General features: G+C 34.9%; 1 protein-coding gene across 3 annotated transcripts in view; it reads right to left on the reverse strand.

Moving 5' to 3' along the window:
* The window catches only part of LOC110028842 (phosphatidate cytidylyltransferase 1-like), a 60,933-nt gene that overhangs the window by 21,547 nt on the left and 27,170 nt on the right, over nt 1–12,216 (reverse strand). For all 3 annotated transcript variants that reach the window (XM_020730858.1, XM_020730857.1, XM_020730855.1), the window contains 3 exons: nt 8,953–9,109; nt 2,114–2,161; nt 1,923–2,009 (listed from right to left, as the gene is read on the reverse strand). In XM_020730858.1, the coding sequence (XP_020586517.1) occupies nt 1,923–2,009; nt 2,114–2,161; nt 8,953–9,109 (292 nt within the window). The remainder of the gene's footprint in view (nt 1–1,922; nt 2,010–2,113; nt 2,162–8,952; nt 9,110–12,216) is intronic.

Below are 12,216 nucleotides of genomic sequence, written 5' to 3' on the forward strand. Positions count from 1 at the left end.
TTTTGTTGTATACTTTTTGCTTTTGCACCCATTTCCTTCAATTTGATGTTGATGTCATAAGCATTGTTAAACCCATGGTAAACTAATTCCTGCTTAATAGTGTGATCATACACAGGAATGAACACGATGATAGTAATTGAGAATATGCTTAATATTGCGGCAGGTGGAAGTCAGACATTCGAGCCAATTCTTGCATCAAGTTTCCTTGCTTGGTAAAGAAAAATTAGACTTGGAAAATAGCACATTGTGTGTGATATATTGATATAGGATAACTCCCTGGAGTGTTGCATTAGCATCAATAGTTTCTTCTTCTTTTTTGGGTTAAAGATTGCACTTTATACTTATTCTGTTGTTGTAGCAATTTATTTAATTTGTAAAGAATTAAGTTATAAATAAATTGAAATATATTCTTTGCTTTCTAGATCAAAACAATATGACTTTTTAATTTGTTTGTGAGCCAAAGCCCTTTCTTTTTGCAATTATAAATATCTTTTTTATAAATGCATATACACATAAATTTATGAATTCAACTTTGAATAAATGTAGATGTGTAAATGTATTGATATATAAAAAACTATCTATGCGTGAGTGTATGCATGGATGTTATAATAAGAAATTACCTTGAAAGTTTTTAAATTAATGAGATTGGATAGATTTTTTTGTTCAAATCTAACTTTGATTTAAATTAATGATGGTTTACTAGTATTAACAAAAATACCACACTATTTTTCTTTTGTGATTTATTTGGACTGATAGAATGACTGTAAATACAAAGGACTTAAAGTGAAATGTTTATACTAATTATTCTAACAGAAAAATATTATTTTGTAGATCCTCGGTATTCATTACAATGAAAATTTCTTAAATTATTTTTCACCACAAAATATCATATTCCGGACTTTGAAAGAGCTAGCTAAATTGTGCGTGAAAGAAAAGAAATTTCTATAAAGAGTCACTCATCATTATGCGGTATCGATGAAAAGAGATTGGGAAGAAAAAGTAGGTCATTCTATGAGATGCCTACTTATTTTTTCAAAAAAAAAGGTTAAAATTAGCACTACATAATTGCATACGATGTCATCATCGTATTCTGGCATTGACTTTACAAGTGTAGATGAAAATAAATCAGTATCTTCTAAAGCATATGAGTATCGATTGGGGCAATCGATGATGGATATTAAAAATGATATTGTCTAACTTTTGGATAAACGATGGAGAATATGTTGATGAGATAGTTAAGTTACGAGAGCAAATACCGGTGTTTTAGTTAATGACTAGTTCAATATTATATTCATGATTTTATGAATGAGTTATGTAATGTAACTGAAGTTAACAAATTATCAAAAAATATTTGATCATTTTGTTTAATGTATTATGATATGAATGATTTAAAGTTATTGTATCTTTAAGATTTCATAAAGCATGATTAAATATGTGAATTACAAATATCTATTAAATATATGAATTCTATATAATATGAACAAAAGAGTGTAATACAACGCTTTCAAAACAAAAATTTTCAAACTAAAGTACTGTTTCAACAACGCCACTTTTAAACAGCAGATTTTCCACAATAATTTTAGAACTCAGATTTCACATTGTCACAACTATCCCAAACACACTTTTAATCTGCTGCAAAGTGATGCTAGAGAATTTAAGTATGCTAGTGATTCCTCCATCCCTCAATACCTACCTTCTTCCCATATTTCTCTACAAAATTTATGGTGAGGAAACATAAAATGCACAATAGCATTCATCCAAAAATTATGTATTCACAAAAGATAACACTTGTTAACTAAACCAAACATCGAGCTATTAACTTTATGTGCTTGAAGCATAAATAACAGAAGGAAATTATAACAGTTCAGCAATAAAAGAGTGCAAAATGAAAACAATCTCATATTATTTGATTGGATTTTTACCCATTGAGGTACCCATTGGGGCAAGGAATAAATTTCATGCTTAAACATAGGACCAGGATCACATGAAAGCCATCCTGTAGACAAGTCCTGAAAGAAATTCAAACATAAGAACTAAATAATCAGGTACCCAGAAAAATCAGATGGAGTCATATTGAATTGAGCATGATGAATTTCTTGAACTAAATATTTACCTTTCTTGGGCATGTTAACCATCGAAAGCGGCCAAAAATATTCGCCAACTGCATAAATAAAAAAAGAAAAATAAAATACAACAGCTTCCAATATTTGAATAAAATAGATGCACCAAAAAGGGAGCCCTAAGATGTTGACTGCAATTGTCCATCTTCATGTTATCATCATCATCATCATTAAACACATCCCAACTATTAGAGATCGGTTAGAATGTCCTCCAATGCTATGCATGAAATGGAAATGCAAGTGAAAAAAGCGAGCATTCATTCCTTATGGGAAAGGAAGCTTACTATTCTAAGAAATAGGCTGTAATGTTCATAAAAAAAGGCTCAAATTCATTATATTTTTGGAGGCCAAATTTATTTGTAGCTCTCAAGAAACATTTATTCATATAAATGCAAGTTGAAAAGCTACCAAGTATCCCTTGTGGAAATGGAAGCTGACCATTCTAAGAAGAAAGCTGCAATGTTGATGAAAAATAGGTTCCGATTCATGATTATTTTTGGAGAACAAATTTATTTGTAGCTCTCAAAAAACATTTATTCAATGGATTTAGCCAAACAGAAGTTTACAATTAGGATTGCACAAAATTTGTTTCGATAACTGAGAGGTTTCTGTGATTTGTTTTAATAACATATCACTATCAAGGCAATCATGCAATCAGACAACCTAATCGTCGCACTAAACTCAATCTTATTTGGTTAAAACCGGGTCAAAATAGTGGTGATCACTTTAAATAATGAAAATAACTCACGTAGCATAGATTGTTATTTAAACCATCTCTTGCAATTTAGTGGCGTTGACCTCATTTTCGGGTGATGTCTTCACTTCTCTCCTTAGAGCCTAGGGTCTAGCTTTAGGCTTCCCTTGTCTGACCCTCATAGAGGACTAGTACCGGACCCACACCATTTAGAAAACACGAGCCACCTCGTCGCTCCTTCGAGTCTCGCATGGGCGGTCTCAAATTCTCGGCATTTTGCTGAGTTGGTAGAACCGACATATGAAACTAGATTTGAATTCCTATATGAATAGGAGCAGCCCCTAGGGAAACCTCTTGCGACTCGAATTCTCACTAACGCCGCATTTTGTGCACGCATCGCACCATTTGACTTGAATTGACTTGCACGTCGGCGAACTCATCCGGACGACCTCAGATGACGAAACTGACCACACAGATGCGTCTGGAACGTCTACTTTAGCTACGAAGAACACCCATATTGTTATGATTCTGCGCGCGAACAATTAGCACGAAAATCGATGCATGCTTTTTTAATTAGCGGGGCGTGGGCCTGGGCTCAACCCAGGTTTAACTCGGATTTGAATAGGGCTGAACAAGAGTTAAACAATTTTGAATTTTAAATTTTGAAATTTCAAATGAGTCATTTAATTTCACCCTAATTAAATTCATTTGAAATTTATTACCAGCCAAATAAAACTCCTCTGCCTATGAAAACTATTCAATTCCCCGCTCGCTTTCTTCCGATTCGACCTCCCCTGCTCCCTTCTCCTCTCGCGCATGCTCCTCCACTTGATCTCGCTCTCCCTCTGCGCTCTACAGCTCCTTTCTCCTGCTCGACAGCTCCTCTCTCCCGCTCGACTTCCTCCTCGAGCACGACCGAGTCCCGCTCGCTACTTCTTCGCCTGACAGATTCAACCCTTCCGCTCGATCATGATCTCCCTTTGTGAACCGCGCTCCTCTCTCCCGCTCGATAGCTCCTCTCTCGATCCCGCCTCCATTCTCTCAGCACCGAAACCACCCAACTCCCTTTCCAGAAACCCTCGCTCAACTCCCTCCCTCGATTGAAACTCCTGCTCACCTCCCTCGGCTCCCCATTATCAACTGAAGCACCCTCACACTCGCCTCCTCACGCATAAGCTTTTCTGACATCCTCTACTGCAATCCCAGATTTATGTCACTTGATGGTAAGTCTTATCCCGAATCTAATAATCAGTTGATTGTTTAAGATATTCCTTCATACAGATTAAACTCATCATCACCATCAGTCTTATACTAATTGCTTTGATTAGTTTTATGAGCTTCCCTTACCTTTGAATCTTGAATGTGGACTTTTTTTAGAAAGAAAAGAGGATAGATTAAAACGTGATTATCACAGTTAGAGAATTTCTTGCTATGTGAGCTATTCACAGTTTAACATAATCATGAATAAGGAATTATTTTGTGTGTAAAAAGTTGTTATACAAAATTGTTATTCATGATTATTGTTATACAAAATTGTTATTCATCAAAATTGTTATTCATGATTATCTTATGCAAAGCTGAAAAGAACGTTAACAAAGAAAATCCTGGATGAATGTAAACACCAAATCTACCCACAATTTGCTGAAGTTGGAGTCTACGGCTGAGCTAAGCATTCAGTCGTTGGATTCATTTTTAATTGTTGAATGCACTCTTACCTCGCAATTACATGCATAAAATTGCTTTGAAAGGATTGAACAATTAATTGAGCATTTGCTTCAAATTGTATCCAATTGTTAAAGGTTATAATTAGTTTATGCTTATTTGGGAAACATCAATTAATTTTCTTTTATTTGCTTCATAATTCGGATATTTTGAGAAACAATGCAGCTAGCTATACATTGCTTTATGATTTTTGGAATTGGGAAGTTGTTGCCAACTTTGCGTTGTTTTGCAATTTAGACTTGAGAAAAGTTTGCATGCATGCCACACAATTCTTATATTTTCTGCATGTCCAAAACTTAAACCTTACATCTACATCACCCAAATCCATAATTTTACAAAAAAAGCACCTCTGTTTCATAACATGAAGGACATCTTTTCATGCTTAGAATTTATTCACTTCTTTAGGGGTTGTTATACTTGCGGTTTGGAGCCTTTAAAACGCACCTTGTTTGGAAATGTTTTGAGACTGGTTTCGCTGCAGTTTTGGAGCCTTTAAATGCACCTTGTCTTGGGTTGTGTTGGGGCCGTGTGAGCTTGCTAGCTGCTGCCCAGAGTTGTAGGAAGTCGTAGGGCCACTGTCTAGAGTTCCTAGATGCTGCCCGGAAGTCATAGGATCACCATACAAGCTTGTTAGTCATTTCCTGGAGTCGTAGGAGGTCGTAGGATCATTATACAAGATTTCTAGTCGCTGACCGGAGCCGTAGGAGGTCGTAGAATCACCGTACAAGCTTGCAAGTTGCTGCCCGGAGCTGTAAGAGGTTGTAGGATCACCGTACAGGCTTGCTAGTTGCTGTCCGGAGTCGTAGAAAGTCTTAGGATCACCGTTGGGAGTTCCTAGCTGTTGTCTGGAGTTGTAACAAGCCTTAGGATCACCTGTTTGGAGTTCTTCATTGTTATTGCGACTTGTTTTGTTACTTTTTACACTAGAATTACTGTTTTCTTCTTTTTTTTCTCTACAATTTATTTAAATTCACTGCAAATTGTGTTATGTTTCGTGAGCTAAACACACAGCAGAGACAGCAGTAGCAGATACGCCAGGTACGCAAGTGCATTTTATTTATTATTATTTTATCACTGCAATTTACTATTGCTTTAATGTATCATGCAGATCTGGTTGCGATTTCATTTTCAAAACAAAACATTTTTTTTAAAATTAAATAACAATTTCAAAAAAAAAAAAAACATAACATGTACTTTTAAATTTACGGGAGTCCGTCGGATAAGGTAACCTACGGTTGCGAACGAGATCTCTCAAATTTAAATGAGCTTAACAACTCGTTTAAATTAAAAAAATTCAAAAGAAAATAATACCGGAAAGAAAGAACCGTGTGATCATAACCGGTGTCACTCCAATCAACTTTAACCCCCCCCCATAATGCTTGAATGACAACAAAACCAAAATTTTGAAAACCTTTTGAACCTTAGAATTTAGGACTGTTACTTCGACGATGAGCTTGAAGCCAGCTTTGTGGGCAGCACGGCAAGGAGCTTGGATCGAGCAACAAGAGGATCTTCTTCAACAATATCTCTCTCTTAGTCTAAATAAAACTCATAGGATTTCGAGATAGCTCGCACAGCGTGACGTAAACCCTCATACCCTCTTTAGGCCCTTACACAACCATGTTATGCAGCGTAAGTCCTAACTCACCTTAAGTTCTGAGGTTGTCGTGTGATACGACGTAAACTCTTTCATCTCTGCAGACTATTTGCACAATCGAATATTATGCAAACGTAAGACTTAAATAATAAAATTGACAAGATTAAACACCTAAATAACATCGTCTCCAAAACTCAACCACACATTAGGATAGTTTGGGAAGTTACTGAGGTCCCTCCTCAGGATCTATGGCATTCCCTACCTTTTCCTTTTTTTGGACTCTTGAAAATAATTATTCCTATTTGAGTCACTCTCACTTGTTCTTTTCCACATCCTACTATGAAAACTTAAACCTTGAAATCTTGAATACTATTACCTCATCATTATGGAGAGTTTTCTCAATTGACCTCAGTAATTTGGGATATAATTAACCATAGGGGATTGACTCTATAGGGAACTTGGAACTTAGGTACAATAAACCCGATTTAATCTTTGTATTAGATAGAAGAACTTGTCGGTCACACATAAAAGTTCACAGACCAAACGGAAGTCACAAATCTCTTAGTTTGCAGAATTGTGTCTATTACCGGGATATACACTCATATTTCAAAAATGTGTAGTATTCATGGTATCGGACACGATTATACAAACTATCGAACGAATGAGATCTATTTGGTCTCATTTTTCAAAAATTAAAACACGTTACTTTCAAATATATATATATATATATATATATATTCCTCTTATATTTAAATTAAATTTAGAATATTATTTTCAATTTTCAAAAAGTTGACAAATGGTCGACCAAACAAAAATCACCTGCATTTTTTCGGTGTTCCGCCGATGTGCTCAACAAGCCAGCATATTAAGCAAATCCAACGGAACCAAAAGTCAGAATTACCAATGAAAATCATATTAGAATGACTTAATATAAATGAACATTTAATTTCACCTTATAAAAAGTATCAAGTATATTACTAATGTCCGTTTATTTTCTTATCGTACTTCATTTACCATCTACAACTAGTTTGTAAGTAGCAAATGACTTGGTATTGGGCTTATTATCCCTGTGGACAATTAAAAAAAGATGAAATTGCATGGAAATGGTACACTTTAGAAGCTACTATTCCTCAGTTTGATGTTGTTTCGTCAATTAGAGAGATCCATTCATCATACTATTTCATATTTGAGGTTCCTTTTCTCGAACGTATGAATCACAATCACAGGAGTTCTCATGTCGGCTAGTTGATAGATCTATAGAAATCAAAATAAACCTGAAGTTCTTTTAGCTATGCATGGAGTAGACATTGGTTGCAGTATATTACAGAGAAATGACGAGCGTTTACATACTTGGCACGCGATTCTTTAACTTTAATATTTACACACATAACACTCAAATCTCTATTATCTTATAAAAAATAGAACAATTATCACTTTTTAAAAAGTGAAATATAATTTCCATGCTTACGTTTAAAGCATCAAAATATTATGTATGAAAATATGAATGTTTAGGTGTGAGATGTGTAAATATATAAGAATCGTGTGCTACGTCTGTAAATTTCCCTAAAATTAAGCCATAGGTTACTAGCAATTAATCCGAGTCCATTTGCCGGCTAGCATAACTAAATACAGCACCAGAAAATCTTTTAGAACAAGCAAGTTCCTCCTACATGCCAAAATGGCGAGCTTAAATAATTAAATGTCAGTCAGAAACCAAGCCAAAGTAGGACAAGATATTTTTGTGATCCCTCACTCCTTTCCAGTTACATTAATTATACTGTCAAATACAATCAATATTTCATACGTGTCAGGCTGAATATTTTAACAATTGAATTCATTTAAACTATTGAAAGATATTTATTGATAATTTCTTTAATGTCAATGCAGATGAGGTAAGACATGAACATAATTGGTTAGTTCATCATCCAAAACTCTGACAAAATTTAGACTTAAAATATCATGCAAGTAAATTATCTTGTTAATATTTCTTGGAATGGTTCAAACTTTATTGCATCTAATTTCTTTGATCCCAACTGCAAATGATTACTATGCTTTGCTACTCCATAAGACAATTCTTTGACCGAAAAATGAAATTGAACCCTTCAGCAGTTTTTTCTGCATAATTTAAACGCAAAATGTAGATTACCACCATCCAAATAATGTATATAGAACAACAAATCCAGACAAATTGCTCCAAACACGAGAGTTTAATTACATTATATTTTTAGTATTTTCATTCTGAAATTATGCATGTTTGTATTTTCTAGAATGGAAATTTACATTTTTGTCCTGTCATTTTCTTTCTTTTTTTTCCTTTTCAGTCAATTTGGCTATTTAACATATGAATTTAGAAGAATAAAATCTAGTCGTTACCAAACATCTGGCGAATTTTCTAAACCTGATTACTGTTTAATGAAATGGGGTTATTACAATGCATATAATAATAACCATAAATAACAGAGCAGAACCAGATTCAGAAAAAGAGGTGATTCGTAGATAGTGAGAGAAAATTCAGGAAACTCATATGAAGCGTACAATAAAGTTATACTTGGCATAAAAATAAATACCATCAAAAGGCCTTAAGCTATAACTTCCCCTAAATCTTAGCCACGTTCTCAATCCTCCCATTTGATAATAAATAGCGAAGAAACAAATGAAATGCGTTGATGAATGCCTAAAAACACATGAATCAAATGCTTAATTGATCAAGGACTGGCGTGTAGACCATGTATTGAGCTAAATTAGCTTCATATTACTGAGCGAAAAAACAAAAGAAGAAGATGGGGCTATGTAAATAAGAATGAGCAAGCAATTCTTACCAAAAATGCAGAGAAAATAGTTGTCACTGACGCACCAATGAAGCCTTCCCAAGTTTTTTTCGGAGAGAGTTTAATCAATGGTGTTCTCCCAAAGAAGAATCCAAAGAAATATGCAGCAATGTCATTGATGATAATAAGAGAGGCTGGTAAAAGAAACCTGCATAAATCCAACTTCAGTAAAAATTACAGTATTCAACAAGGAAATTATTAGGCAATAGGAACCACTCATGGGCATGCCCTTGTTCATCTAATCAATGAAAAACAAAAGGAGATTCTCATAGTCTTCTCTGGTAGGGTTAATTTTCTCTGTGTGGTCAGTGTGTGTGGCGTTGGGGTTAAAAGCCTGAGACTCAAAAGCATTTTCCAACTCTACAAACAAATGCTGAACTCATTTCCATTAAATACAAAAAACATTACATATTAAATATCATTTTCAAGTTCAACATTGCATTCAAATTCATATGCAGTGGTGGAAGATTAATGAAGTCGGGATGCGGCAAGAAAATCAAGAAAGCAATATGAGAAAAGAAAAAAAAAAGGCCATAACAAAGACGAGATGCACTAATCAAATAAAAGATACAAGGTACTAGAGTTTCCTACTATCGCACCAATCGGGACAGAGGAATCACCACCTAAAGGATTGATGGAGGAAGGAGACCCAAGGTGTCACTACCAACAATGGAGGGATATAGTTGCCACCACCAAACACCGAGCATATGGACTTGTTCCCATCCCAGAACCACAAAGGGAGCAAAGGCCCTCACAGATCTCAAATGAACAAATAATAATATTAATAATACAATAAACGACCACATATTTATAATCAACAAAAGACTTGAACCTAAAAAAAACAAAGAGACGCAAAATACTCTTGCTTCTATTAGGAGTGGGTGGCACCCCTAGCCCTAGAGAGAGAGCCAACCGACCCTATGACACTCGGACCAAACCGATCTAGGGTCCCTGCCCACCCCACATCAATCTAACAGGATTGTTGGAGCTTGGACCTCATCTATCGAAGCTTCTGACTCATGGTATGGCGTCATGTAGACCAAATGACGGAGCTATTGTAATCTCCCAAGATTGGAGGGCATTTGATTTCCAGCACTTGTCTCTAATACCAAATGTCAAAATTCATCACACAATCAAGGGGAAACAAATATCATTGTTGAATTCAAATAGGAAATTACAACAACACAATGTGAACATCCAAAACACAACAAACAACACAATACTAGCCATAGGGTTGAATCTAGTGTGTAAGTGGTGTCGGCTAGGGGTTGGGGCTTTGAAGGGGTAGCAAAGGGAAGGTTAGTGGGTTGGAATGTGAGGTAGCAGCAAGGGGCTCATGGCAGTAGCAAGGGGAGGTGAGGATCTGTCGGATGAGCAAATAGACTTGCTGTCATGTGTGGCGACAGCAAGAGAAATGGGGGTGGAAACAACAGAAGCAGCAAAGGTTTGCTATCCTTGGCGGCAGTAGCAAGAAAAGGGAGGTCGTGAGGGATGACAATGAAGATGCAGGAAGTTTGGGGCGGCAGCAACTCCAGTGAAGCAGCGACGGAAAGGAATTTGGTGTGGGAAAGCGATGGTCAATGTTATCTGAAGGATAAACGTCACCTCGAGAATGAGATACAGTCGGAACACCACTCAAAACCCTTGGATACAGCCTTAGAAGGAAAAAGAAGCCGTCGACAGCTCTGCCGAAACATACACAACGAAAAACTAACCCTAAAATATCACAAAAGCAAATATATAACACTAGAATAATTGGGTGTGGACCCACTCCCTTGGAGGCACACCCGAGGGTTCGGAGGTCGGTCGGCCGATCCCAACTCCTGGACTGGATCGGGGACATGCTCACATAAACTCCTAGGATGCAAACAACCATTATTGATTTCTCTATTATTTATTAATAAATTGGATAATATTCATTACATATTCTTATTTTAATCAACTTAGTTGTCTAATCTCAGGTAAAAAAGACTACTTTCCATACCAAGGTATTGTTGAATCAATTCCGAGTTTATCAAATTAAAAAAATAAAACAAACAACGATTAACTAAGCCTTACACTAACTGTTATGTAACTAGATATATTCTTTTAATAACCACGCCCAAAATAGCAATAACCAGATTCATAACTATTAGGATATATTGTTAGTTTGGACATCTTTTTTATCAATGGAATAAAATTAATTTATGTCATTATGTAATTTTGAAAAAATTTCTAAAACTTGTTGGCGAGGTGTGCTTAATCTAATAAAACTTCAACAAGCAGCATATAAATTCTTCTGCATGCATGCAAAATATATAAAATCTATGGGATGCTTATACATGTTCAATGCAAAAATCCTCAAAGGATAGAACAGAAACAAAATTATAATTGCTGCTAAATAAACCAAAAACTGCATAACATGCAAAACAGTATATTCGTAGCAATCAGAAATTAAAGAACCTATTTTGGAAGATAGCTAGGAAAATAAAACTAATGTGAAATGCAAAATTTTCAAATAAAAATGGAAGCCAATCACCACACGAACATGCCAATTAAACAATTAATAAATTGCAAAGTTGAATATGGATAAAGCGAAAATTTCAAGATTCTTGGAAAACTGAGGTGTTTGGCTCCAACAAGGATATAAGATAATTAGGATTTAGTAAATCCGGTAAATCCAGATTTATTAAATCCAAATGTTATAAATTCATTATAATGTTTGGTTCAATTTAAGGCTAAATCCATTAAAGTTGTTTATCGTGTTTGACAAAAATCAACCCCTTTGATTTTCTTCCCAAGTTAATTCTATTAAATCCACAGAATAATTGGATTTAACAAATCCAATTTACGTTAAAAAACTAATGGAAAGGAAGAATTTTTTGATTTAATGATATTCAAATTTAAATTCGCGGATTTTTTTTTTATTTGGCTGGATTTAAGTTAAATATTTCACTTTCAAATCCAGCTACCAAACACCCCCCTGATGACATAAAATAAACAAAATTGTTTGAAATTTGTTTCATTTTATTGGGAGAGTTAAAGATCTACTTAGAACAGCATCATACTTTGTACTGATTCTAACTTCAAAATGAAACTTTATTTTAGGATTAAATCTCAGAATAATCCTGTGATAACTCTAATGTGGCCAATTAGTCACAAAATTTTGCAGCGTTCCAATTTCGTCATCCGACTATCAAAAATTTATCTCAATTAGCCCATATAGAATCATGATAAAAAATTTGTTTATTTTAATCCCTCGTGCGTATAAAATTG

The sequence above is a fragment of the Phalaenopsis equestris genome, unplaced genomic scaffold (assembly GCF_001263595.1).
Source record: "Phalaenopsis equestris unplaced genomic scaffold, ASM126359v1 Scaffold000533, whole genome shotgun sequence".
NCBI lineage: Eukaryota > Viridiplantae > Streptophyta > Magnoliopsida > Asparagales > Orchidaceae > Phalaenopsis > Phalaenopsis equestris.